The sequence below is a fragment of the Colobus angolensis genome, unplaced genomic scaffold (assembly GCF_000951035.1).
Source record: "Colobus angolensis palliatus isolate OR3802 unplaced genomic scaffold, Cang.pa_1.0 Scaffold99, whole genome shotgun sequence".
Classification (NCBI taxonomy): Eukaryota; Metazoa; Chordata; class Mammalia; order Primates; family Cercopithecidae; genus Colobus; species Colobus angolensis.
Window position 1 is genome coordinate 502,834 of NW_012123931.1, and position 26,310 is coordinate 529,143.

General features: G+C 53.5%; 1 protein-coding gene and 1 long non-coding RNA gene across 2 annotated transcripts in view; one reads left to right on the forward strand and one right to left on the reverse strand.

Annotated features, from left to right (window-relative positions):
- Positions 1-26,310, forward strand: part of LOC105505124 (chromosome unknown open reading frame, human C15orf27) — a 71,509-nt gene that overhangs the window by 22,323 nt on the left and 22,876 nt on the right. Inside the window, exons 3-7 of the mRNA XM_011932823.1 lie at positions 406-560; positions 3,888-3,961; positions 13,957-14,013; positions 15,118-15,256; positions 19,981-20,096. Of these exons, the coding sequence (XP_011788213.1) occupies positions 406-560; positions 3,888-3,961; positions 13,957-14,013; positions 15,118-15,256; positions 19,981-20,096 (541 nt within the window). The remainder of the gene's footprint in view (positions 1-405; positions 561-3,887; positions 3,962-13,956; positions 14,014-15,117; positions 15,257-19,980; positions 20,097-26,310) is intronic.
- Positions 19,316-25,871, reverse strand: LOC105505123. The gene is made up of 3 exons (XR_001000703.1): positions 25,323-25,871; positions 22,934-23,173; positions 19,316-20,892 (listed from the first exon to the last, which is right to left on the reverse strand). It is a non-coding gene; the product is annotated as an uncharacterized LOC105505123 (long non-coding RNA).

The following is a 26,310-nucleotide window of genomic DNA, read 5'->3' on the forward strand; positions in this document are numbered from 1 at the left end:
TCTACAAAAATACAAAAATTAGCTGGGCGTGGTGACATGCACCTGTAGCCCCAGCTACTTGGGGGCCTGAGGCAGGAGAATTGCTTGAACCTGGGCGTTGGAGGTTGCAGTGAGCTGAGGTTGTACCACTGCACTCCAGCCTGGGCAACAGAGTCAGACTTTGTCTCAAAAAAAAAAAGAAAAAAAAAAAAAATGGCCAGCTCCATTTCTTAATGAGACATTTTCACCCTTTATGATGCTCCCCAGCCTCTTGAATAAGGTTGTGTTTCGCCATGAAGCCTAGAGCCAGGGAGAGAGCCCAGGAGGAGTGACGCTGGTGGGTTTGAGAGCAGGGCTTTGACTGGGGCCCGCCCTCTTGTCCCCTCCCATTCTTAGCCTCTCTTCTCCCCACTTTTGTCCCCGCAGGTCTAACTGGCTGAAGCCGTGCTGTGGGAAGAGAGCAGCCGTGTGGCAGGTATTTTTGCTCAGTGCAAGTCTCAACAGTTTCCTGGTAGCCTGTGTAATATTGGTGGTGATTCTCCTGACTCTGGAACTTCTAATAGATATAAAGCTTCTCCAGTGTGAGTAGCAAGAGAGATACATATGCCAATACATATGATGTCAATATTCAATGTGCATCTGCATTCATCAGGGGTCCCCAACCTGCAGGCCGTGATCTGCCCCCGCCGATGCTGCTGCCCAGCCTCAGGCCCCAGGGCTCATGGGGATGGCCACTGGGGAGGAAATACATCTGGCAGCTTCTCTCTCTGTCACCCCCAGCCTCAGTTTGCCCCTCTCTGCCCAATGTGGCCACTGCAGTCCTCTCCCCAGCATTCCATGATCAGAAACTGATGAGATGAAAAACGTTGGGGACCCCTGTATGCATTTTTTTAATTGCTCCCATTTGGGATTTTCCAGGTTGGAATTTTCTGTAGTCTAAAGAGAGTTCCCATTTACGGAGGCATCTCAGCTTATAGTAACTACTTATGACAGCGACCACAATGATAGGATTCCTGGTATTTTTATCCAGCTGTGAGTTGGCAGTGTGATTTATGTGTATCATGATAGTTTTTAAAGCATTTTTCCGCACATTTGACACTACAGTAACCCTGTGAGATGGGCGAGATGGATATGATCCCATATTGTAGATGAGGCAAATTAAGATTTGGAGAAGTGAGATACTTGCCCTAAGTAAGAGGTATTGGAGCTGGGACTTCAAGGCACCAGGTCATTTAACTGCTTGGCCAGTTCTCTTCCTCTTGGTATTTGTCCTAGTTTCACGTTAAACCTCCTCTTCCACCTCTTCTGTCCTGGATGTCCCATAGTGACATCGCTGTCTGAGTGGAGGATCCACCGCTTACCCCCACCAGGCCTACCCCATGCTGTTTGTCGCACCAGAGGGGCAGGGGCAGGTATCTTGCCTCTTGACTTTGGAGAACTTAGTGGTTTCTGGTGCAGTTCCTGGTTCCCTGTATTGCCCTGACTCAAAAGGTAGATCCTTCAAATGCAAATTTAAAAAGAGGCACAGGCCAGGTGTGGTGGCACATGCCTGTAATCTCATTTGGGGAGGCCAAGGTGGAAGGATCGCTTGAGCTCTGGAGTTTGGGACCAGCCTGGGGAACATGGCGAGACCCTGTCTCTACAAAAAATGTAAAAATTAGCCTGGCATGGTGTCACACGCCTGTAGTCCCAGCTCATCGGGAGGCAGAAGTGGGAGGATCGTTTGAGCCTGGGAGGTCGAGGCTGCAGTGAGCCATGATCACGCCACTGCACTCCAGCCTGGGTGACAGATTGAGACCCCATCTCAAATATACAAATTAAATAAATACATAAATAAATAATAATAATAAAAGGTACAATTATCAGCCCCAAAGAGACTTCTTTTCCTTCCACTGGCAAAATCCAGGACTGTAGATCCAGTTACCCCCAAACCCATTCAGACGTCTTGGGCTTCCTTTCTCAAATGCCCTCAACTCCTTTATGGGATCCTGTGAACTCAGGGTCTGTCCAAGCACCCTCCAAGTCACATGAGCCTTCTCGGTTCTCTGAGAGAGGATGAACGGTGAGCACAGAATTGCTTTTGTCTGATAAGCCTAGTTGGGTTTTATGCAGCTGGTGGCCCCTTGGTTCCAATTAAAGGATCTTCCAGCATAAAGTGACCGGTACTGGTTTTACACTCAACCTGTCTTCAATTAAACCATGTTGTATACTTTCCCTCCCACTCACCCGTACTGTCTGCTTTTTATGAGACCTGCCCATAACGGAGCCTTTCTTTCCCCGTGGCGGATTGTCCTCGGGGCCCTCGGCTGCTCGGGCTATGACAAGGTATTGAGGAGAACTGAGAACCCAGCCGACACTGGAATTTTGCTTAAAATTAAGTATCCAGGAGATTGATTTTGGTGGGAGATCCAATAGCAGCTCATAAAAGGCATCTTAAATTCCATAAAACGCACAATCAGAGATTTATTGCTCTTCTAAAGCAAACCGTAAAAAAAGGCACAGGAATTCATTTGAGAAATAATGGGGAGAGATTTTATGTTTTCAGAATCATCTGGAGGTCTTCTTGGAGTCACATGGGCCTCAGCCTCTCCGTTCCCACTGGTATTCATGTGGCCTGACTCCGGGCTCATCTTCTAAGGGTCGCCTTGGCCCAAAGCCAGGGGGCCTCAGAGTCTCCCACCTGGAACCTGGTTTTGCAGCTGTCTTCCCCTGGCTATGCTCTGTGACCTGACTTCTACCCACCCCCAGGGTCTGCAGATCCCAGAGCTTCGGGAGAGGTTGTGGGTGCCTCTGTTTCAGTCTGGCCCTCCCCGCTGAAGGCACTGGGCACTTTCCCTTGGCCCTGGGGGGTTTCTGAGCAATGTGCCAAGCAGGCCTGGCTGCAGCTCACAAAGAAGGCAGAGCAGGCATGTTCTCAGCAGCATTCCTGCCCCTCGCCCCATCTCAGCTCTTCCCCAGTGTCCCACCAGTATTTCTTTTAGGCCTCTGGGGATCCCTCCACCCTCTGGGGCAATCCCTCCCACCCAGTCTCTGTCAGAGCTCACCTGACCCTTGTCCTAGGCCCCAGCATCCTGCTTTTGGCCTTGCTGGCTAAAAACCATGCCATGCCAGGGTTCGAAGGCTGGCCGTGGCTTCACATATTTTAAAAGGGCTTTCCAAAGAAAATGCCTTAACTCTAAGGAGTGGCTGGTGAAAGGTGGGGCGGTAACCCTCAGGGGCCAATGGCTCCTCTCACTCCCACTCCAGAACCTGGGGACAAGTAGGGCAACGTAGAAGTTTAGCAGACCCCATCCCACTGGCTCTGCTAATCTAGGGAGGGAGGCAGACACCTCTGCCCCAAACCTGGCTCCCCTGCCAGTCCTCGTTGCAGCCTTCTCTCCAAAACACCCCGGCCGACACCACCGTCTCTGCCACTCGGTTTCCAGAATGAAAAGTCACAGTAAGCTCATTTGGAGTCCCCTGACTGTGCACAGCGCTTTGGGGGTGAACTGTGGGCTGGATGTCTAAAACCCCATCCAGCCTCGACTGAAGCTGCCTACACAGCCCAAAAGCCGCGAAGGTCTTCCTGAGCCCCTTCTGGAGGGCTTCTTCCTTACAGTCTGGCTGCAGCCAAAAGCTCACCAAAGACCAAGCAGGAGCTCAGAGAGGCAGCCTATGGGGGAGAAGGAAGCAGCCCCCTGGGTTGGAGGCAAGAAGAACAGCATCATTGTCTCACAAATCTCCTACCGCCTTCACTGCAGATGCCAGCTAAAGCTGCCCTTGCTTTCTCACCCAATTTCCACCAGATCTAAATGTTCATGCAGGTGGGCCCTGGGGTCCCAGAGGTCTGGATGGATGCTGCGAAGCCCCCATAGCAACACACCTAATTCCTTGCTCCTCAAATTTGGTCCTTATCCTGTCCATTGCAGTTTCCAGCGCGTTCCAGTTTGCTGGCGTGATTCACTGGATCAGCCTGGTCATTCTGTCTGTGTTCTTCTCAGAGGTACGTAGAGACTGTGGCCTTGTCACCTCCTTTGTTGGGTGACTCCTGTCCTGGGAAAACCAAGGTCCACTTCTTGAAATGGTTTCTAGCATCAGGTCCCCCGCTAGCCTTTGAGGCTGCTGGGAGGGAGATGCAATACAGATAGCTGAGCTCTGTGGGGGGAGATGGTACAGGGAGCCTGACCCAGCCAGGGGGGTTTGGCGCAGGCAAAAACCTGGGAGGAACCCCAGTGGATGAGCAGGTGTTCTCCAGGTGAGGGGGGCGCCGATGACGCTGGTGAAGGTGAGACTGAGTGTGGCATCAAGGGGCAGCCGGTGTTGGGTGCGGCCAGTAAGGAGCAGGCGGGAGGTGAGGCTGAAGCTGAGTGCCCACACAGGGAAGCTCTTGGGACGCTGTGGCTGTGGTCTTGGGCCCACAGTTGGCCGGACCCTTGGGGCCGAACCACGCAGGGAGTGGGGGAACCGGGTCACAGGGCCAGGCAGTGGACCCGACCTGGTCCTGCAGGGGCCCAGGGTCTGATGGGGCTGAGAGATATGCCTCTCAGTGTGAGTACGAGGCTGTGTTTCCGAGATGGGGGCTCAGGGAGCATGGACCCTTGTCAGCGTTGCTGGAGTCGGCTAGTGGAGACCAAGTGCGAATCTCTGTGGTGAGGGGAGGGGGAAAGTTTACGGAGATCGGAGATCCGCGGGCCTCTGGGCTTGGTGCAGAAGCTGACGTGTCTGGGCAGCACATTCCTCTGTTTTTGCATAGGGGTGAGTGACACTTCCTTTGAGCAGTTCCCAGGCTGTCCCAGTGAGACTCTGGCCTGCATCTGGGTGTGGGAGGAATTGGCTTGGGCTTGCTGCAGGCAGGGCTTTATCCTGCCCTGTGCGCACTGGAGGTTCACTGAAGGACAGGAGAGTTTCATGTAGAAAATTGGTTTTTCCTAACAGAGCCTAGGACTGGCCCAAGTCAGCAGGCCACTGTGTCACTCCACCCTCCAGCGTCCCATCCTTGCTATGGGTACATATTAGCCCATGCAGAGTCCCGTGGGCCTTTCAGCATGGCTCAGCAAACCCTCAGGGAAAGGCAGGAATGAGTGAGGTACAGCGCCTGCTGGGAACACACGCATAGCTCACACCAACGGGAGCTGCTCTACCTGAGGCACAGGGGCTCTGGGACCCCAAGACCGGGGGCCTTGAAGGGAGGAAGGATGCTGTGAGAGAGGGTGGCATGGGCAGAGGCACTGAGGTAGGGAACCTTGGGAGTCAGGAGTCCCAGCATCCTCTTGTGGGTCCCCTCTGGTCTACCTAATGGCTCTGCACTCTCTCTCTCTCTCTCTCTGCCCCCCTCCCTCCCTAAAAATCAGGAGGGAGCTGGGCTTTGTGTCTTGAGTCTAGAATCTTGACTCTGGGTGTGGGGTGTGGTGGGCCGGGCAGCAGGCATTCCAAGCATGGAACATTCCCTTTCCCAAGCCTCGCCTCCTGCAGCCCATGGAGCTGGTCGGTGAGCCTGGGCCTGAGGCTCAGATGGAGGGGGCAGATCCCAGCACTGCCCTCCCAGGAGGGGTCCTAACTGTCTCCCTGAGACCACTGTCCTGGAGGTACCTCTGCCTGCCACCAGAGCAGAGTGCCTGCTCCCCTGCTTACAGCCCCCATGTGGGTCCTGCCCTCCCTGGCCCCTTGTCTCTGCCTGGCCAGGATTCCCTCCCGCAAACACATGGGCCATGGCCAGATGTCTCCTTGATGCAAACCTTGGAAAATGTGCCATGTGTCTGTGACTGCCAACAAAAATGTTTAATCAGTTGCTGCGGTTCTTCCCCTCTATCCCTCTGCTTTGGTTTTATTGGCTTTTGCAGAATTTATTGCCCAACATTAATTTGGCATTCCCTTCCTGTCACTGCCGGAGACGAGCCACCTGAAACAGACAAACCCCTGTGCACAGGAATTGCAGCCTCAGAGTCCCCCACAGGCACCCCCAAACCAGGGAAGGGGCTGGGTCCTCCCACAGCTGAGCGGGGAGAGCAGGGTCTGTAGGAAGCTGGGGAGGAAGGGCTGGCTCTGTTACCTTGATCTTGTCAAAGATGGTGAGGGGGTGGAGCCAGGTGACAGGTAGCAGGGTCTGGCCCTGCCAGTGCCCTCTGCCCAGCATGAATGGAGGGCCGGTGCATGGGGATCGAGTGACGAATGAATGAGGTACAGAACCTGCGGGAATATACACACAGCTCACACCACACTAGCAAGTGCAAATTTCCGTGGTCTTGCTGCGTGCCCACAAGAACCATGTCAGAACCTTGTTACTGGGAGGGTCTCATGGAGGTCCCCTGCCCCCAGACAGTTTGGAAACATGCGAGCATGTCTGTGCCCCTCACAGTGACTGGGATGCCCAGTAGGAAGGGCCAGGATGGTGGGTCAGCCCGCGTGTTTGCCCACCATACCAGTGGTGTCCTTTGAAAATACTGCACAGACAAGGAGAGCAGCCTACGGTTACGCAGCCAGTTAAGACCAAAACTGACCCAGGGCTCTGGGCTCCGAAGCTGGTCTCTTGCCCCTGACTGCATCCTTCGGAGGCCCTGAAGCTGGCAGGGTGGGAAGGGACCAGGGGTCTCTGGGAAGAACTTGAGAAAAAAAGTCTGACTGAGCGATCACTCAGACCACAGACCCAGGATGACTGGCACCCCCTCCTCAGCTGGGAGAAATGAGTGCCACCCCTTCAGGTCTGCCAGTTCTTTCCTGGTTAATACCCAGGGATGTGGCTGTGGGCTGAGGGTGGGGTGGCACTCTAAGCCTCCTTGGCCTTAGGGAGTGGACATTACTCCACAGGAAATTCCAAGAAGGTCACCCCACCAGGGCGCCTGCTGTCCTGGAGCCCTGGGCCTGTCCTGAGCAGTTCTCCACCCCTCCTCGCAGCTGAGCCTTAGGGCAGTCCTGGAAGGTGGGTAGGACATTTTATGAGTTGTGAAACTGAGGCCTGGAGAGGTGTGGAAACCTGCCCAGGGCCTGCAGGAATAGCAGGTGGACCCAGGCGCAGGCCTCTGTGTGGATGAGTGGGCCTCTGCCCCAGCCTTTGCCCACCCCAGAGCTCTGCAGCCGCTCTGGGAAGATGGGCTACTTTGCTCTGTGCTGGCCCCAGGTCACAGAGCTAGGCTCAGAGAAGGGGAAGGTGAGGCTGGTTTGGGCTCCGTTTGAGGACGTCTGTTCAAATGGGCCAAGCTGTTTGACAGTGAGATAGATGCTGTCAAAGCGGTGAGAGTGCCCCTCATCAGGCAGGCTGTGCAGGGGTCCCTGCAGGGGCCCAAGGTGAGAGTGCATGCCCGTGAGACCTCCTGGGCCCCAGTCTTCCAGGTCGCGCAGGGTCACTGCACTTCACGGGGCCCTTCAGCACCAAGAATATGCAGAGCCTTGCAATCCAGATGGAGAATTGTGCAAATGTTCTTCCAAAGCACAGCCCTGCCCTTGGCTGAGGCCAGGCCCAGCTGGCCACTTGGAACTGGGAAGACTGCTGCTCCTCCCCTGAAACTGCAGGAGTCCTTGGGGCCTCCTGGCCAAGGCCAGGCCACCCTGCAGCAGGGCCCAGTGTAGGCTGTGGGGTGTTGGCCCCATCTCTGGGGTCTGGAAAGGCCCAGGCAGCCCCAGCTCTTTCCCTGGGAGAAGAGAAAGCAGAGCCACAGCTGGCTTTCTAGACAGGAGCCTCAGGCAGTGGTGGCAGCAGCTACTGACTCTCGTCTCCCTCTCTTCCTCCTCCTTCTGTTGAGGTGAAATTCTCTTCACATAACCCTTTTACAGTAGACAATTCGGTGGCATTTAGTACCCACAGTGATGTGCAGCCGTCACCTCTGCCTGATTCCAAAGCACTTTCATCACCCCCAAAAGGAGACCCCATACCCAGTAGCAGTCACTCCCCCTGCCCCCTGTACCGCCACCCCTGCCAGCTAGTAATCTGCTTTTGTCTCTGTGAACTTACTCTTCCGGATAGTTCATGTAAACATAATCTTACACTACGTGGTCTTTTGTGACTGGAGTCTTAGCATGTTTTCTCAGTTCATCCATGATGTAGCACAGCACACTTTTCTTTTATTCTTTTCAAGACAGGGTCTCACTCTGTCACCCAGGCTGGGGTGCAGTGGTCCAATCTCAGCTCACTGCAGCTGCAACCTCTTTGGCTCAAGTGATCCCCTCACCTCAGTCTTCCGAGTAGCTGGGATTACAGTCGTGCACCACCACACCTAGCTAATTTTTTTTTTTTTGAGACGGAGTCTCGCTCTGTCGCCCAGGCTGGAGTGCAGTGGCTGGATCTCAGCTCACTGCAAGCTCCGCCTCCCGGGTTTACGCCATTTTCCTGCCTCAGCCTCCCAAGTAGCTAGGACTACATTAGCTGGGACTACAGGCGCCCGCCACCTTGCCCGGCTAGTTTTTTGTATTTTTTAGTAGAGACGGGGTTTCACCGTGTTAGCCAGGATGGTCTTGATCTCCTGACCTCGTGATCCGCCCGTCTCGGCCTCCCAAAGTGCTGGGATTACAGGCTTGAGCCACCATGCCCGGCCCACCTGGCTAATTTTTATTTTTATTTTTTGTAGGGACGGGGTTTCGCCATGTTGCCCAGGCTGGTCTCAAACTCCTGAGCTCAAGTGATCCTCCCCACTTGGCCTCCCAAAGTACTGGGATTACAGGCAAGAGCCACTGTGTCCAGCCCCAATTTTTCTTCTCCTTACCAGTGTGAGACTAGTGACAGTGTCAACTACCACACAGATCTTCACATTTCTTATTTTGGCCTTGTAGTTGGATCCTGGAATCCACGTCTTCGTCTTGCCATTGTAGTTTAACCCCAGGGAAAATTTATCCAAGAGCAGATCTGCTTCTTAAGGAAGTGCCAGGGGTTAGCCTCCAGCACCTGGTACCCATGGTGGCTGTTCCTTAGACCAGCCTGCTCCCCTGAGCCTACGACCCCAGCCTAGGGGTGTAGCTGGCAGTGTTGGGAGGCTGCAGGCTCGAGGCTAAACATGGCTGCTCCCTTCTCCCTGGCTGGTGGGCCCCATGTGGGGATGGCTCTGCAGGGCACAGGGGTGTCCAGCCCCCACTCTGCTCACTAAGAGGTGAGCTAGGGATCTTCCTCTGCCTTTTAAAAATTGCACAAAACCAGCTTGTAGACTAACAGCCACTTCTGCCTGCATCTCCCAAGGTTTCCAAACTCTAGCAACCTCATCAGGCTCCTCTCCAGGGAAATACGCTGATTCTGCTGAGGGGAGGACCTCGGCCTCAGGCCGCAGGAAGGGGCAGGAGCTCTTTCTGCCATTTGGCTGAGGCAGGGCCTGGACTAGGTGCAAGGCTTGGGACTTCCCCCTCTCCTGTCCTGCGGCCTGAAGCCTGGACCCCTTCCTTCAGAGAAGACAGCTTTTCCTTCCCTTGGAAGAGATGAGGGGAGTCCCTTCTTGAGAGCAGGGCTTGACCAGGAACAGAAGATGAGGGCACCTGAGGCGGAAGGCAAGAGGGGTCCAGGGACCAGAAGGTTCACCCACCACTCTTCGCACCTCAGTTTCTGCGTCTCTCAAATGGTATAAAAACTTTGCTCCTAATAAATACTCAATAAATGGCACCATCCTTGAGTGTTTGCCAAGGCTCTAGCCTACACTGCTTATCAGAGCAGCCTCCTGAAGGCAAAACTGGGATGAAGGAGGCTGAAAACCCTTAGCCCCAGGTGGGAAAGGAGGTGGCTGAAGCTGAGGATTCCGGCTCCGTCAGATGCTCCTTCAAAGCCCTTTGCAACTTTTAGGGGCCTGTATTGCAAGGCCACGGCCCTGGGGCTGGGGCTGGGGCTGGGGCTGGGGCTGGGGCTGGGTGTGGGGCAATCCCTCATCATCACTCTGCTTTTTTAGTGAGCTGTGTGCCTTGCTGAGCTCTGGAGCAACTCTGGAGGTGGCCACACACAGGGTGTGGATCTGCTTTCAGCCCAGATCTGTCCAGAGATCCGGCCAGTGTCAGGTGGTTAGTAAGGAACAGTCAGAGCCAGAAAGAGGACCAGACTCTTGACTCCCCATCTAACGCCCTTTCTCATTATTGCTTGTGGGCCTGCGGTCTCCTGTTGTAACCTGGAGCAGGGTCGCCTTACACATCCCTGCGGTTCCATCAGGTGCTCCAGGGGAGTTTGTTTAAAAAGCATATTCCGGGGCTGGTGCCCAGAGTTTCTGATATCCTGGCTCTCCACAAGAGTCCAGGAATCTGCGTTTTACATAAACCCCCAATGCTGCTGAAGCGGGGCGTCCTTGGCTGCACATTGAGAAGCACAGGCAGTCAGTGGGTTAGTACAGCCCGTGTTTTCAGAGGTGTAAAACTCTGCTTGGTCTGTGTGGGGCAGGGCAGTGAGGCTCTGTCCCTGCCTCCATGGACAATGGGTCTCGGCAAAGGTGTCTGGGGAGGGGAAGGATGCTGCCGGGGAAAAAGCCAGCAGGTGGCGTGTTTCAGAGCCAGGGTCACTCTGGCCTTGACCCTGACCTGGAGCCACTGCTTCCCCATCACTAGCAGGAGGCCTGGCTGGGAGGTGTTTCCTGAGCCCTCTCCACAGCGGCCTCTTGCTATTGTGTTTCCATGGGCTGAGCTAGGAAGGAAAACCTTCCAGAAGAGTGGGGCTTGAGCCAGGCCTCCGAGGATGGGTCCTCTGTGGACGGGCCAGCACAGAGGGAAGGCAGCGGCTGGGATTCTAGCAGTTTCACCTGGTTCCCTGGCACTGCTCTGGTTCATAAAACCGTTCAGTCTCTTTCCTTCGTGGGGCACAGAGGCTCTGGGTTCACCGTCTGCTGCCTCCTCCTCCTGCTCAACCACTGCTGGCTGAGTCCCATGCCTGGCCAGCTCCCTCCACCCCTCACTCCTGGGCCTCTGCTTTTTCTGCTAAGAAGAGTGTTGTTTCTAAAGAAGCATGATGATTCCTCTTATTTGAGGATCCTAAAGGAGTCAGATTAATAGGGACAGAAAGTAGAATGGGGAGAGGTAGAATAGGGAGTTGCTGTTCAGCAGGCACAGAGCTTCAGTCTGGGAAGACGAGAAAGTTTTTTTTTTTTTTTTTTTTTGAGACAGCGTCTCGCTCTGTCGCCCAGGCTGGAGTGCAGTGGCCGGATCTCAGCTCACTGCAACCTCCGCCTCCCGGGTTCACGCCATTCTCCTGCCTCAGCCCCCCGAGCAGCTGGGACTACAGGCGCCCGCCACCTCGCCCGGCTAGTTTTTTGTATTTTTTAGTAGAGACGGGGTTTCACCGGGTTAGCCCAGGATGGTCTCGATCTCCTGACCTTGTGATCCGCCCGTCTCAGCCTCCCAAAGTGCTGGGATTACAGGCTTGAGCCACCGCGCCCGGCCTGAGAAAGTGCTAAATGTGTATGGTGGTGATGGCTGCACAGCAATGTGAATGTACTTAACACCACCTGGACACTTCAAAATGGTCAAGATGGTTTTGTGTTATGTGTATTTTACCACCATTTTAAAAGGAGAAGGGGGAGAAAGAGGAGGAGCAGTTACCATAGCAGAAATTATATTTGCACCAGGGCCTGTTCCCATCTTCTCAGCCTGGACTTTTGTTTTGGACACCCCAGAATTGAGAGTTCAGGATGGATATGGCTATTGTAGCATTTCAGAGGAGACAAACACTAAGTTTCAATCTCAGCACAATTAGAGGAGTTGGGCAGCAACAAAAGAAACCATATTATTATGTGGTGTGTGTGTGTGTGTTTTGAGATAGAGTCTCTCTGTCACCCAGGCTGGAGTACAGTGGCATGATCTCAGCTCACGGTAGCCTCCACCTCCCAGGTTCAAGCAATTCTCCTGCTTCAGCCTCCTGAATAGCTGGGATTACAGGTGTGTGCCAACACGCCCGGCTAATGATTGTGGTTTTAGTAGAGACGAGGTTTCACCATTTGGCCAGGTTGGTCTTGAACTCCTGACCTCAAGTGATCCGCCCACCTTGCCCTCCGAAAGTGCTGAGATTACAGGTGTGAGCCATCATGCCTGCTTGTTATGTGGTGTTCTTACACAGCTGAGTACCATCTGCAGAGCCAGAACCTTCTGGGTCCAAATGTTGCCTTCATTCCTGATTGCTGTGTGGCTATGGGCAACTTCCTTAACTTCTCTGGCCCTTTCTGTAAAATGAGAATCACATGTTAGGAGGGCTGACCCAGGGTCTGGCACTCAGACATATAGTAGATGGCAGATATTATTCTCATAAATAATTGGAAGAATTATAACATGTAACCCACCTCTCTGGCAGAAGGAGAAACTGAGGCCCAGGGAGAGGATTTGACTGGCCCAAGGCCACACAACCAGCCCATTATTGAGCTATGATCTCAAGACATTGTGGCCCCCCTGCCCCCAGATCTCTTCCCACCCGTGCAAGGTGTCTTGCAGTTAAGCATGGGGCCACCCACCCAGACACCGGGAAGTTATAGAGGAGCAGACTTCGGGCTGCCATATGCTCCTCTCGGTACTCAGAGAAGGAGACATGACTGTCCCCAACGAGCATTCACCTTCCCATCCCTTCACAGAAATCAAGATTGTCCTTCACGAGAAAGAGCTGGATTTTACCGGCCAAGCCTTTCTGTGGCATAACAGCTGTGGGTGATGATCCTCCGGGCAGCTTTGCAGAGTTCAAAAAGATAGGCTTATACTACGGGCATGAGGGAGAGGGGCACCATCTGGTGTGAATCACTGTGAATTAAAGTCATCTCGGCTCAAGGAAGAGCCTGCAGACAAATGTACCGGCATCTTACGGGACCAGCATTTAAGAGGCTTCTTTGGAGAAAGATGTCCTCTTGGTAAGGAAACTGCTCCTGAAGGCAGTACCATTCAGGAATTATTCATTCATGCACGCATTGTTCATCTGTCCACAGTGCATAATCGCCTGGTGGCTGCTGTATGCCAGGTGTTAGGGATAAAAGAGAGAAAAGAGACCAGGTCCCTTGAGCCTCCACTGGGGGATGGGGAGGGAATCAGCACAAGGTACAAGGAAGTGCTGTGGGAGGGTGATGCCCAGGGACCATAAGAACACTCAGGAAGGAGGCACCAGCTGAGCCGGGGGGTGTGCAAGAGCTTCACGGAGGTGACGTTTAAGCCAGAAGGACAGGAAGGGGAAAGCCCTGCTGGCTCAGGCACAGGCCAAGCTGCTGTAACAAGAAAACCAAAACACAGAGGCTTAAACAAGGCAAGGTCCATATCTCTCTCATGGAAAAACACATTAAGTGGATAGGTAAGGCTTGGGGCTGTTGGGGACCCAGCAGGCTTCTGTCTTGCGGCCTGGCCCTCCTTGGTTGAAGATGACACACCATCACACTTATGCACCCAATTCTAGGCCTTGGGAAGACAGAAGGAGGAGGAGCCTAATTCATTTAAGGGCACAACCTGAAAGTTGTACTTGGTGCTTCTGGTTGCTAGCCATTGGCCAGAATGTAGTCACATGGCCACTCCCAGATGCAAGGAAGGCTGGGAAATGTAGTCTTTAGTTGGGTGGCCATGCTGGAGCTTCAGTTATTGTACAGGAAGGAGGGAAGAGATTTGGGGCCAAGGAGTGGAGAGGGGAGTCAACTGCAGTTCTTGCCACATGCAAAGACAAGGCCATGAGAGAGAGAGAGAGCTTGTATATTTGAAGATTCGTAAGTGGTTTGCAGCATGACGGGAGTGGCAAAAAATGACCCAGGTGAGGCAGACAGGGTCTTAATATCCTTCCGAGGGATTTGGAGTGTATTCTGTATGTACAGGGAGCACTGAAGATGGCATCAGGAGTGCCCAGGGGATGGCACAGAGATGGGGGGTCTGAGCCTGCAGGCAGAGGAGCCAGCAGGAGGTGCGCCCACCATGAAGGCTGGAGGTGGGGCACTGGCAGTGGGAGTGGAGAGGGCACAGGGGCTGAGAAATGCTTAGGAGATGGCAGAGACCTTTTCCTTTTACTGAATGCGGAATCAGAGCTCTGAAAGCTGAGCTCTGGAATCTTCTCAGCTGGAGGAGGACCTGGAAAATAATCACTTTCTCACTTCCTTTCCTCAGACTGTTCTACGGATTGTGGTGCTTGGGATCTGGGATTACATCGAAAACAAAATAGAGGTAAAGACCAACGTCCACCCCCAAAGCCCTCACTCAGCCATCCCGGAAGCTGGAAAACATCATGTCCCATCCATCCCAGGGTGGACACCATCAAAAAGGCTAGCTCCTTCTCCCACTTGACCTCTGTGGCTGCACATGTTGGGTGGGGCAGGGAGGGGGAACTGAGACTGTTTTCAGCAAAGGAATGTTCTAAAACATTTCTTTAGAATGTTAAAAGGAATGCAGAATTCCTTGACGTTCTGCAAAATTTTACAATTTGAATCAATTTGAAAAGCTTTTGAAATGTGTTTTAAAACAAATAAATTCACCCTAAATGGAAAGCTGAGTGGGAAACTGTCAACATGCTTCTCAGGCTGGGTTTCCCTTCTGCTTCCTGCCACGAGGGTGGGGCGTGGTGGGTGGGAAGAGGTCAGGGAGGCCTGGCTGTCACTGGCAGCGTTGTGCACACAGGCCAGGCAAGATGGTCAAGATCTGCTGCCCACTGCTTCCTCACCTCTCCATCTATGTTTCAGCCTCTTTGGCTCAGTGCTGGGATCTGACACAGTGGGCCTGGCTGATGGATGGCTTAGAACATGGCCAGGCTGGGGCAGGCAGATGGAAGGGCGGGGTCCAAGGCTTCATTGTGCAGGCTGGGCCCCCTCCTTGCCTAGCCCTGCCTCCCTGGAGGGTTAGAGACTCTGCACTGGACAGAGCTGAGATGTGGGCTCCAGGCTTCTGTTCCCCCCGGGGAAGGAGACACCCTGAGCCTGCCTTCAGCCCCTGCTCTGCCAAGAGGGGATCCAGCTTGGCCTCTGCCGAGGGTCTGGGATACAGAATGCAGGCCTTATCTTGAGAAGGGGCAAGACAGCCCAAGGCCATCTGAACTAAGGGCTGGAGATGGGCTGAGGTCACTTGCAGGACAGAGTGCACTCAGGAGAACATCTAGGAGGAGGAGGCCCCTAAAGACTCAGGAGGGTCAGGAGGGGCTGCCAGGGATGGGGTGGCCTTCTGGTGGGGCCCCGGGCTGCTGGAGAAGTTGAGCAGCACCAGCTGCTTTGCCTGACTGACCCCTGGTCCCAATCACACGGCAGAGCCCAGGGCACTGAAATGCGCCTCCTCTCACAGGTGTTTGACGGGGCTGTGATCATCCTATCTTTGGCTCCGATGGTGGCGTCCACCGTGGCCAATGGACCCAGGAGCCCCTGGGATGCCATCAGCCTCATCATCATGCTCCGGATCTGGAGGGTGAAGAGGGTCATTGATGGTGAGTGGCCCGAGGGGGATGTGGTCAGTGGGGCTGCTCCAGAAACTGGGGCTGTCAACTGAGAGGAGACACCGTGTGATGAGGGTACGCCCTGCTGGCATCAGAGTGGAAGGTGAAATTGTCATCAGGGAGAGGGGCCAGCTGTCTCTGCTCACTCGCTGTCACGCACACTGCCCAGGTGTTGCATGCACACGCTGAACTTCCCAACTCCCATTTGGGGGCCACGTGTTCATTCCCATGCAGCTGTTTACTGTGAGCCTGGAGGGCCAGCCTCCATGCAAGCCCTTAGAGCAGGGCCTGTCGTTCTGGAAGGAGCAGACCTTTTTTTTTTTTGAGACGGAGTCTCGCTCTGTCACCCAGGCTGGAGTGCAGTGGTGCGATCCCGGCTCACTGCAAGCTCTGCCTCCCAGGTTCACGCCACTCTCCTGCCTCAGCCTCCCAAGTAGCTGGGACTCTAGGTGCCCGCCACCACGCCCAGCTAATTTTTTGTATTTTTAGTAGAGACGGGGTTTCACCGTGTTAGCTAGGATGGTCTTGATCTCCTGACCTCGTGATCTGCCCACCTCGGCCTCCCAAAGTGCTGGGATTACAGGCGTGAGCCACCGCGCCCGGCCAGGAGCAGACTTTTACACCCTGAGTGTCTCAGTGCACACCTGCTGCTGGCTCCCCGATGGCCTCCAGCCTCACCACTGGCTCTATCCAGGTCATCTAGTCAAGGCCTTGCTCCCTGCAGGCTCTGTCTCACCTTTGAGTCCACCAAGGACAAGCTGGGTGCCCATAAGCCCGTTGACCTGCAAACAAGTAGAGAAGAGAGATGCTGGCAGGGGCTGGCCTTTGGCCTGTGCTTCTGTCATCTTCAGTGACATGCCTTTGCATCCCTGGTTCCCATTCACAGAAAGCATCTGGTCCACTCCTTTGTCATTGCTTTATCATTGCCTCCCCACTGGGCCACCCTTGTCTGGAAAGCTGTGCCCTGACCTGGGTGGCTCCTGTGTGACAGGTGGTGACAGAAGGTGGTGACAGACCAGAGTATGTGGCCCAGAGGACCTGGGAGACATAAAACCCACCCCTGGAGAATGGTGCAGGATACTCAGGGTGGGGGGTGGCCCAGAGGGTGATGACACAGGCAGGTCACTGAAGTCATCTTACAGAAGAGGGAAGACTCAAGTTGCTGGGCTCCAGAGGGTGGTCCTTGGTCCCTGAGGACAGGAAGAAGAGGCCCACGCCCCATCAGCCAGATAAAGAACAGAGCCACTCATAGTGGGCTGGTCAGCCTCCAAGAGAGGTCCCCCTAGAGTGACCAGGAGGTTGTATAGACAGTGGTTCCCAGGATGTTTTGTTGGTTTGGTTTGGTTGACAGCAAAGCCTTCTTCAGCAAAATCATACCCAATCGGTAAAAGAGATTGCAAGTGGAGCTGCTTTGGTTGACTTGGAGTGGAGGGGCCTCACAGCCCACCTCCTTGTCTTCTCCCTTGCCCTCTGAGGCACCTCTAAGGAACTGCCAGGCCTTCTGGAGCACAGTTTTTAAACCACTGGGATAGATGCCATGGTCTTTTCCAGCCCTGAATTTTGATTGCAGATGATAGAAATTGTAGCCATGAGACTATTCCATCAGCATTTGCCCAGCAGGTGCAAGGCAGAAGCTGTCATCCTCAGGGCGGGCTCCCTCTCCTTGGGCCTCACCCTGTGTTCCACCCTGCGAACACTGTGGGATTTGGTCCTGATGAAGATGCTGACATCTTGTCAGGGGTCCCCTAATAGGGAATCTTCATCAAACTGGAATGTGTTTGGGTCTCACTTCAGAAGCCTTTGGAAGGCTGGGGAGGCTCTGGGAGATCACCTGGTTCACTCCCCTCATTTGACAGATGGGGGAACTGAGGCAAAGAAGGATGAGGGTCACTTAGTGAATCAGGCTCAGGACCAGAAGTGGAGCCTAGGACCCCTGACACCCACCAGCACTCTTTCAGTTGCTCACTCCCTGCAGTCTGCTCAGGGCCCTGTTCTTGGCTCTGTCCATGAGAACATCCACCCCGCTCAGGGTAGGAACAGCGCCTTCTGGGTCTTTCTTCCAGCTGTGGACAGCTGCACACCCTCAAACTAATGGATTTTGAGAGCCCCCTTTGTGACACACTTCCCAGCTGTCCCGCCCTTTTCCTGACACGTCAGGCATCGCGGAGCCACCAGGGAGCCTCAGGAGAGAGACATGCTGGTGAACAGATGGACGTTAATTTACTACTCTTGCAAAATAACCCTGGGTGTGAACTGACTTCAGCAGAGATCTGAGGAGGCAGCGGCAGGCCTCCGGACCTGGAGATGGGTCTCAGGGACACATGGCCAGCCCGCAAGTCTGGAAGCAAGCAGAAAAGTCCCAGTGTCTCTTCTCTGCTGGTTCCTGCAACTGCCAGGAAACATGTGGAGGTGCAGAGACTGTGGGTGGAAAGGAGACTGGGAGAGAGGAAACGTGGAGGGTTCTATAAATCAGGGGCAAGAGAGTCATGTGACCGAGGCTTCTAAAGAGTCAGGAAGGGCTGATGTGGGAACAGTGTGAGGGGAAAGGCTGTGTCAAAGTCAGGAGTAGACACTGAGATTCCCAGGAGCCCAGAGCTACTCTGAGCCCACAGAACCACCAAGGGAGGTGTCCATGGGACTACTGCTGGCTGATGGAGCATGGAGCCCTCAACCTCAGAGGTCAGGCTTTCTCTTCTGGGTCTCACTATACCAGTTATAAATAGGATCATCTGAGTAACAGAGACTCAGAATAACAGTGTCTTAAGCAACAAAGAAGCTTATTTCATTCACATGAAAGTCTGCAGGCCGGGCATGGTGGCTCATGCCTGTAATCCCAGCATTTTGGGAGGCTGAGGCAGGCAGATCACCTGAGGTCAGGAGTTTGAGACCAGCCTGGTCAACACAGTGAAACCCTGTCTCTACTAAAAGTACAAAAATCAGCTGAGTGTGGTGGCACACACCTGTACTCTCAGCTATTTGGGAGGCTGAGGCATTAAGAATGGCTTGAACCCAGGAGGTAGAGGTTGCAGTGAGCTGAGATCATGTCACTGCACTCCAGCCTGGGTGACAGGGTGAGACTCTCTCTCAAAAAAAAAAAAAAAAAAAAGTCTGTAGGAAGGTGGCCCAAGACAGATATAGCCTTGATTACAGTCACTTACTCCCTGTAGTCAAGAGCCCAGGCTCCTTCTGTTTTTCTGTTTTGTTGCTCTGCTGCACTTAGCCTACTTTTCAAAGTCATCTCATGGTCCAAGATGGCTGCTTCCGTGCCAGCCATCACATTCTCATCCTAGCCAAGGAGAAGGAGGAAGGGAAGAAGATAAAGAGTCAAAAGGAAGGCCCACTGCCTTCTTATTTTAAACATCTTCATCCAAATATAATTCACGTGCTATAAAATCCACCTATTTAAAGTCCACAATTCAGCCAGGCATGGTGGCTCACGCCCGTAATTCTAGCACTTTGGGAGGCTGAGGTGGGTGGATCACTAGAGGTCGGGAGTTTGAGACCAGCCTGGCCAACGTGGTAAAATCCCATCTCTACTAAAAATACAAAAATTAGCCAGGCGTGGTGGCGGGCACCTGTAATCCCAGCTGCTCAGGATGCTGAGGCTGGGGAATCACTTGAACTTGGGAGGTGGAGGCTGCAGTGAGCTGAGATCATACCACTGCACTCCAGCCTTGGTGACATTAAGATTCCATCTCAAAATAAAATAAAAGTTCACAGCTCAGTGGTTTTTAGTATATTCATAGAGTTCTGTAGCCATCAGCAAAAAATCTAAGTCTGGAGTGTTTTCATCATTCCTAAGAGAAAGCCCACACTCATTGGCAGCCACTTCCCATGTCCGCCTCAGCCCTAGGCAAGCACTGAGCTGTTTTCCGTCCCTATGGAGTTGCCTGTTCTGTTCCATTACATTTCATATAAATGGAATCATGCGACGTGGTTTTTCTGTGTCTGGCTGCTCTCATTTAGCATCCTGTGTTTGAGGCTCATCTGTGTTGTGGCTGGTGGTGGTACTGCATCCCTTTTCATTGCCGAGTAGTGCTCCACTGCATGGCTAGACCACAGCTGATGCATTCACCGGTTGATGAACATTTGGGTTATGTCTACTTTTTGGCTATTAGGAATAATGCTGTTATGAACGCTCATGTGTGAGGTTTTGTGTGGACACATGTTTTCCTTCCCCTAAGGTTCCTAGGAATGGAATTTCTGGGTCACATGGTCACTCTCTGTTTAACACTCCAAAAAACGGACAAACCGTTTCCCTAAGTGGTTGCACCGTTTTCCTTTCTGCCAGTGTGTGCGGGCTGCAGGGCCGCCCCATCCTCACTGGCCCCAGCTCCTTTGTGAAGAAGGCTCCTGCAGCTGCTGCCTGCCACCTCCACTAGCATCCTGTGGTCCAGAGGGTGGTCTTGTGGCCACCCATAGCTGCAAAGGAGGCTGGAAAATAGTCTTTATTCCAGGCAGCTGTGCACACAGCCCAAAAGTATGGGTTCTAGCACTATGGAAAACAGGAAAACAACTACCCTGGCCACTATGAGTAAAGGTTGTAGCCCTCTGTACTTTCTGGATGCTGTCGGGTACCTGGACATTTCTCCCTCTAGATCCACAGAACTGGCCCAGGACCTTGAACCTGCTGCTGGCTAAATGCTGGGTCAGCCCTTTCCCAGCCCAAGCCCTGCCACTGCTGAATTCTTTACAGGGCTGTCTCTGTCTTCCAGCCTACGTCCTGCCAGTGAAGCTGGAGATGGAGATGGTTATCCAGCAGTACGAGAAGGCCAAGGTCATCCAAGACGAGCAGCTGGAGAGGCTGACGCAGATCTGTCAGGAGCAAGGGGTAATGCACCGCCGCTTTCGGCTCTGTCCATGGTCTTGCTGGGGACACTGGTAGTGCCTAAAGCCATGGGTTGCTAGAGCTGCAGGGGCACCAGAGGTCAGGGAGTTCCTCCAGCCCCTTGTTGGACTCATGGGGAACCTGAAGCCCAGAGAAGGGGGCACATCTCCAGGGTCGCTGATGTACAGCCCAGCTAGGCATGGACTCCACCCTGACTCCCAGGCCAGGGTTCTTTCCACTGCAGCACGGTGACTCTTCAGCTCCCCGACCTGAGCCTGCCAGGTCGCCCCCTCAGTTCATCAGAGTCTTCTCGGAGACATGGTTGGTCTCTTAAGCCAGCGGCTAATTCTGTCTGCTGAGGGTTGCTGGGCACCATAGTATGTCCATTGCCATGCCGTACGCCCAGAGCCCCAGAAAGGTGCTAGTGGTGCTCTCCACCCTCCAGGAGCCGTGATGAAGACTCAGAGAGGCAGGTGGTGGGCCCTGCAAGGATGGGCTCAACAGAGGCAAGGGGGACTGGCAACTGGGCCAAGAGCACCCTGTCAGGCATCCAGAGACCTGCATTCAAGGCCTAGCCCTGCTGCTCCCACCCCTCCGGACTCCAGCCAAGTCAGGCCACCCCTCTGCCCTCAGTTCCTTCCTCTGTAAGATGAGGTGGCTGCTCCCATGTGAGTGGGACAGAGGAGTTCAGAGGAAGGGGACTGGGGTGCTCAGGAGGGGGTGGCTGCTGGAACCCACAGCAAGGCTGAGAGCTCTGTAGAAGTGCAGCTCTGGGTGCTGGGAAGGGTCTGGTCCCAGGCTGTAAGGTGGGAATGCTACTGAGGGGACTGGCAAGGTGGTGGGAATGTGGGCGATGGGCCAAATGACATGCATGGTCATTCCCATTCTGCCCCACGGATTCTGGGGAGGGGACAGGGCCACTGCCCCCAACTACACAAGCCAGAGACACCAAGCCTATGGCTCTCCATGCCCAGGGCAGGCAAGTTCTTCACGGGCTGTCTTCCAGCCCATGTCCTGCCAGTGAAAGTGGAGGAATGCCTGTGGCCTCATATTGACGTGGGCACTGAGTCCTTCTGGCTTGCAGTGTAGTAAGGATGGGCACCCCTGGGCTCCCTCTTCCTCCCCCATTGCTGGGTGCCCAGGCAGTCTCCAAGGGGGTCTCAGGGCTGAGGTCTGACCTGGCGTATGGGCCCATTATGTGTCCGCCCGTCCCACCAACCTCCTGTCTCATGTGTCTGGTGCATAAACACCCTGATTGTGCCAAGTGGAGTCACCTGTCATTTTGACAAGTCCTGTGCCATGCCACCTCTTGGGATTTGGTTGCACGGTGCCCCTTGCCTAAATCCCCGCCCGTTGCAAGCTTTGTCTGTCTAATTCAAGTCCTGGCCTCCCTACAGAACGTGTTCCCCCCGTCAACAGTCTCTGCATCCCCTCCCCCAGCCCCACAGCTGCCCTCACTTGTCTACATTCACAGGGCACTGGGTACTCACTGCCATGATCAGTGCTCCTTTATACCTGGGGCAGCTCTTCCCACTGAAATGGATGCCCCCTGAAGGCAAGCCTTGTCCAACTCACATCCATGCTCCAGCCCCAGCCAGCACTCCGCGCGTTGCAGGTCTTGGTAAATGCATATTCAGTGTGTGTTGCGGGTCTTGGTAAATGCATATTCAGTGTACCTCTTGGCTCCCTGACCAACCCCAACCTCTCATAGTTTTGGGGTGGGGGACACGTCTGTGGAATGTCACTACAAAGTGATCCTGGGAAATGTCCCCACAGGAACACACACACACTGTTTTCAGAATCATCTCCTCGGAATGTCTGTCAAGAAACCAATCTTTTTATATGCTTTGGGAACACTATGACCTTTTGTTTCACACAGAATGCCTGTGCATGACAGGAGGGGTCATCAGGGGACACGGCTTTCAGGGGCATGTTGTCCAAGGTGTCCTGAGAGCAGGGCAGGCTATGGAATCCTAGACTAGGAAGAGAAGCATTCCCACCCTGAGGAGCTGGCATCAGCTTCATTCATTCTCTCGCCATATCGAGTGGTCAGCCAGCACTGTCCAGAGCTGCTCTGTGCTGGGCTTGTGCCAGGCGTGCAGATGCCACTCAGGACAGGGTGTGGCCGTTGTCCTCACGGGGCTCTGGGTGACTCAGGGGATTTAGCAGCCTGTAAATAGGCAGTGGAAATCTGGTGCAATACCTGCATCACACAGGCATGTCCCTGGCTCTGCAGGCCAGGGTGGGGAAGGCTTTCCAGAGATGCTGATGTAGAGCAGGGCCCCAGGGAGAAGGCTGCCAGGCAGAGGGAATAGCGTGGGGTGTGGGAGTGGGTGCAGTGGGCCATGTAGAGGGTGAGCAGAGCGAGGCAGCAGGAGGATTGGGGACAGGCTTGGGAAGGGGCTCCGTGGCTGACCAGAGAGTTTGGGCTTTATCCTGCTGGGACAGAGGAAGCCTGGAGGATTAAAAGCAGGACTGGGGGATCTGCTCAGATGTGAGTTGTTGATGGAGCCTTCCAGCTGCTGTTGGAGGCTGGATGGAGAGGGCAGGGTGGAGATAGGAAGACTGGGGACAGAGGCTGGAGAAGAAGGTGAGAGAAGCTTGGCTCTAGGCAGAGGGGGCTGCAGGGAAGTGGGGAAAGGAAAGCGCAGGGTGTCATCCAGAAAGCGGCTGGAAGCCGATCAGGCAGTTCTCATTCTGCTGTCAAATAGGAAAACAAATGCTCTACTTCACGGCAGTTGGCAACGGGAAAGACACGGACTTAGGGCTGCATCCTCCCCTCATAAATTCGCAGCCTCCCAGCCCAGCAGGGAACGCGCTGACCCTGCCACATGCCTCACCTCAGCCACACATGTGCCACGTGGCCGGGAGAAAATCCTAACAGCAACCCCACCTCCCAGGGTTTCCACCATGACCTCTGTCCGGAGCCCCGTGGGGACCCCAGGTTCCTGCCGTCCTGGTTCAAGTCACTCTCCACATGTGGCCTCCTTCCCGGGGATCTCAGCCAGAGGGAAACTCCCTTGCATTCTGCACAGGAAAGAGCCAATAAATAAAGACAGATTCCCTCCAGGTAGTGACATCTGGAAAAGAGATGAACAGAAACAAACCATTTTAATTTAAAAAACACCTGAACCCTGTCATCTTAGTTAAGACAGCAGAAAGGGCCAGACAGGCTGGACTCCCAGCGGGGCCGCCCGGAACGGTGGGGGGCTGCCTGGCCAGAGGGACCAGGAGGGCTGCTCTCCTGGAGTCCATGGTGCCCGCTCCACAGAGCGAAGCAGACAGGCGCCTCGCTCGCAGCTGTATTTTCAGGCCTGGTTTGAGACTTGACTGGGTAACAGATACTCTGGAGGAAGTGAGACTGTGGGCCCTGGAATGTCAGGGATGGCTAGACCTTTAGAGACAGCAGCCCATGGAATGATTGAGAATAGACTTGGTTCTAAATAGACTTTGAGCTGGCTTTGAACCCAGGTATGTCTCTCTTTAGAACAATTACTGGCCTTGTGGCTTTGGGCATTAATGGGACATCTGTAGGCCTTGGTTTTCCTAATCTGAAAAATGTGTGTAGTAATAGAATCCTTGAAGGATGGTGATGAGATCGCGTAACCTAAAGCCTGACATGTGATGGGTAGCAACTAATGGGAGTCCACCCGCCCCACCACACCTGCCCCACACACCCATTTTACAAATAAGAAAACTGAGTGGTGGCGGCTCACCCAGGCAGCACACAGCTAGTCCAGGGGGCATAGAACCAGGCGTCCTAACTGTGAACACTGTTCTCTTCCAGCCCATCATGTTCAGCTTCCTTTTTCCTATTCATGGCACCTCTTAGCACTCAGCGAAAACATTGATCAGATTATGCATAGGGTATCTTATACTGCAGGCACAGACCTGGCTCCCCTCAGCGGTCTCAATGGCACCCCCAACCCCATTCCAGGGCAGTCTAGTATTCTTTGTGATAAACTCTTTCTCTCTCCTTGCTGGAATTCTTAGAGTACAATGAAGCTATTTCCAAACTGAATTCACGTATGCTGCCTGAAAAATTGACATTTACCAATGAAATGTGTTAGGGTCCAAGTTTAAATACAACACCTGGCCTGGCGCAATGGCTCACACCTGTAATCCCAGTGCTTTGGAAGGCTGAGGCAGGAGGACTGCTTGAGGCCAGAAGCTTGAGGCTTGCAGTGAGCTGTAATGACGCCACTGCACTCCAGCCTGGACCACAGAGCAAGACTCTGTCTCATAAAAAAAAAAAAAAAAAACACTTTGCACTCCCTTGCTCTCTTGCTGGGATTTGTTTGTACAACTATTTGCCACAACTTTACCCAGCTCTTTTTTAAAAAAATAAACTTTATTTTTTAGAACAGTTTTATATTTACCAAAAAATAGTGAAGCAGGTGCAGAGTTTCCCGTATCCCCTGTGCCTGGCTACCCATTATTAACATCATACGCTAGTATCATTTGTTACAGTGAACAAACCCACATTGATACGGTACTCAGATTTTCTTAGTATTTAATCTTTTAGGTCCTCTATTTGCTCCACATCACATTCAGTCAGCATGTCTCCTTAGGCTTCTCCTGGCTGTGGCAATTTCTCAGACTTTGTTTCTAATGACCTGAAGGGTTTTGGGGAGCACTGGCCAGGTATTTTACAGGATGCCCCTCTGTTGGGATTCATCTGATGTTTTTCCCAGGGTAAGCCTGGGGTTGTGGGTTTTGGGAGGAAGACTGCAGAGGGAAAGTACCATTCTCATCATGTCACATCAAGAGGACATGCTGGCCGCGTGACTTCTCACTGTGATGTTACCTGGATCACCTGGCTGGGGCAGCGTGGGTTAGGTGTTTCCACTGCACAGTTACTCTCTGTTTCTTCATCTTATCTTTCTTTCTTTTTTCTTTTTTTTTGAAACAGAGTCTCACTCTGTCGCCCAGGCTGGAGTGCTGTGGCGTGATCTCAGCACACTGCAACCTCCGCCTCTCAGGTTCAAGAGATTCTCCTGCCTCAGTCTCCTGGGTAGCTGGGATTACAGACGCCCGCCACCACGCCTGGCTAATTTTTGTATATTTAGTAGAGACAGGGTTTCACCATGTTGGCCAGGCTGGTCTCGAACTCCTGACCTCAGGTGATCCACCCCTCCCCCCCACCCTCTGAAAGTGCTGCAATTACAGGTATGAGCCACCGCACCCAGCCCATCTTAACTTTTTAAGAAAGATTACGTTGCTTCTTACCGTGACCCTGTGGAGACTCTCAGGTGAGCCTGTTGGCCAGTTTCTTACATGATTCATTTCATCTTCTGTTCTACATTTCTTGCCACAGGCCCACACCCAAGGTGCTCATTTCTTGCCACAGGCCCACACCCAGGGTGCTCCAGAACCACCTTATATAACAGATGAAAGGCCCCTGGAAGGGCAGCTGGCCCAATCCAGGATTTGGCAGATGGGGCATCTGAGGCTCAGAGAAGGGGATGGGTGAACCCAACGTGGCACAGCAGTTATGAGGCCAGGACGAAAACAGGTCTCTTGTCGCTCATTCCAGTGCCTTCCCTCCTGGATCACACTGGCCCTCTGGCTTTGACAGGGAGACAGGCTTCACTGCTTCCCTCATTCCTTTGATCTCTTCTGGTTGTGGGCACACCCCATCCTTAACAGATCCCTACCTGGGGAGGGGTGCCTAGAGCATCCCGGGATGGAAGGAGGACTCTCTGCTGGTCAGTCATACCATTCCAAAGCCCTGGCCATGCCTTCTGCAGTTGCTTCCAGACTCCCCACTGCTGTGATAGAAGCACATGGCCTCTGACCCATGAATTCAGCAATTCCTTAGGTGGAAGTTCCTTTTCATTCTTTTTTTTATTCTTTTATTTTTTGGTGAGGGGTGGATCTTGGCCAGAATTTCATTATGAGTTAGGCTTGCTGGTGCACAGATGGATTCCAAAGTCACGATGCTAGAGGCTGCCCTTCAGAGAGACGGTGTGGATGCCTTGTCTGTCTTTCTGTCCTGGCTGCTTCAGAAACCAAAGCCATTTTAGATGCAGCGGTTAAATCAATGCAGCGATATACTCTTCTGACTCATGTCACGAAACCACCTCTGAGATTTTATGTACCTCCATGTACGGATCTCACTCTAGTTCCAAAACACATTCTGAAGTTTCTTTCTCCTTTAAGCCTGGTAACAGCTTTTGGTACAAAATAGTACAGTTTGACCTGGCCCACTGTGAAA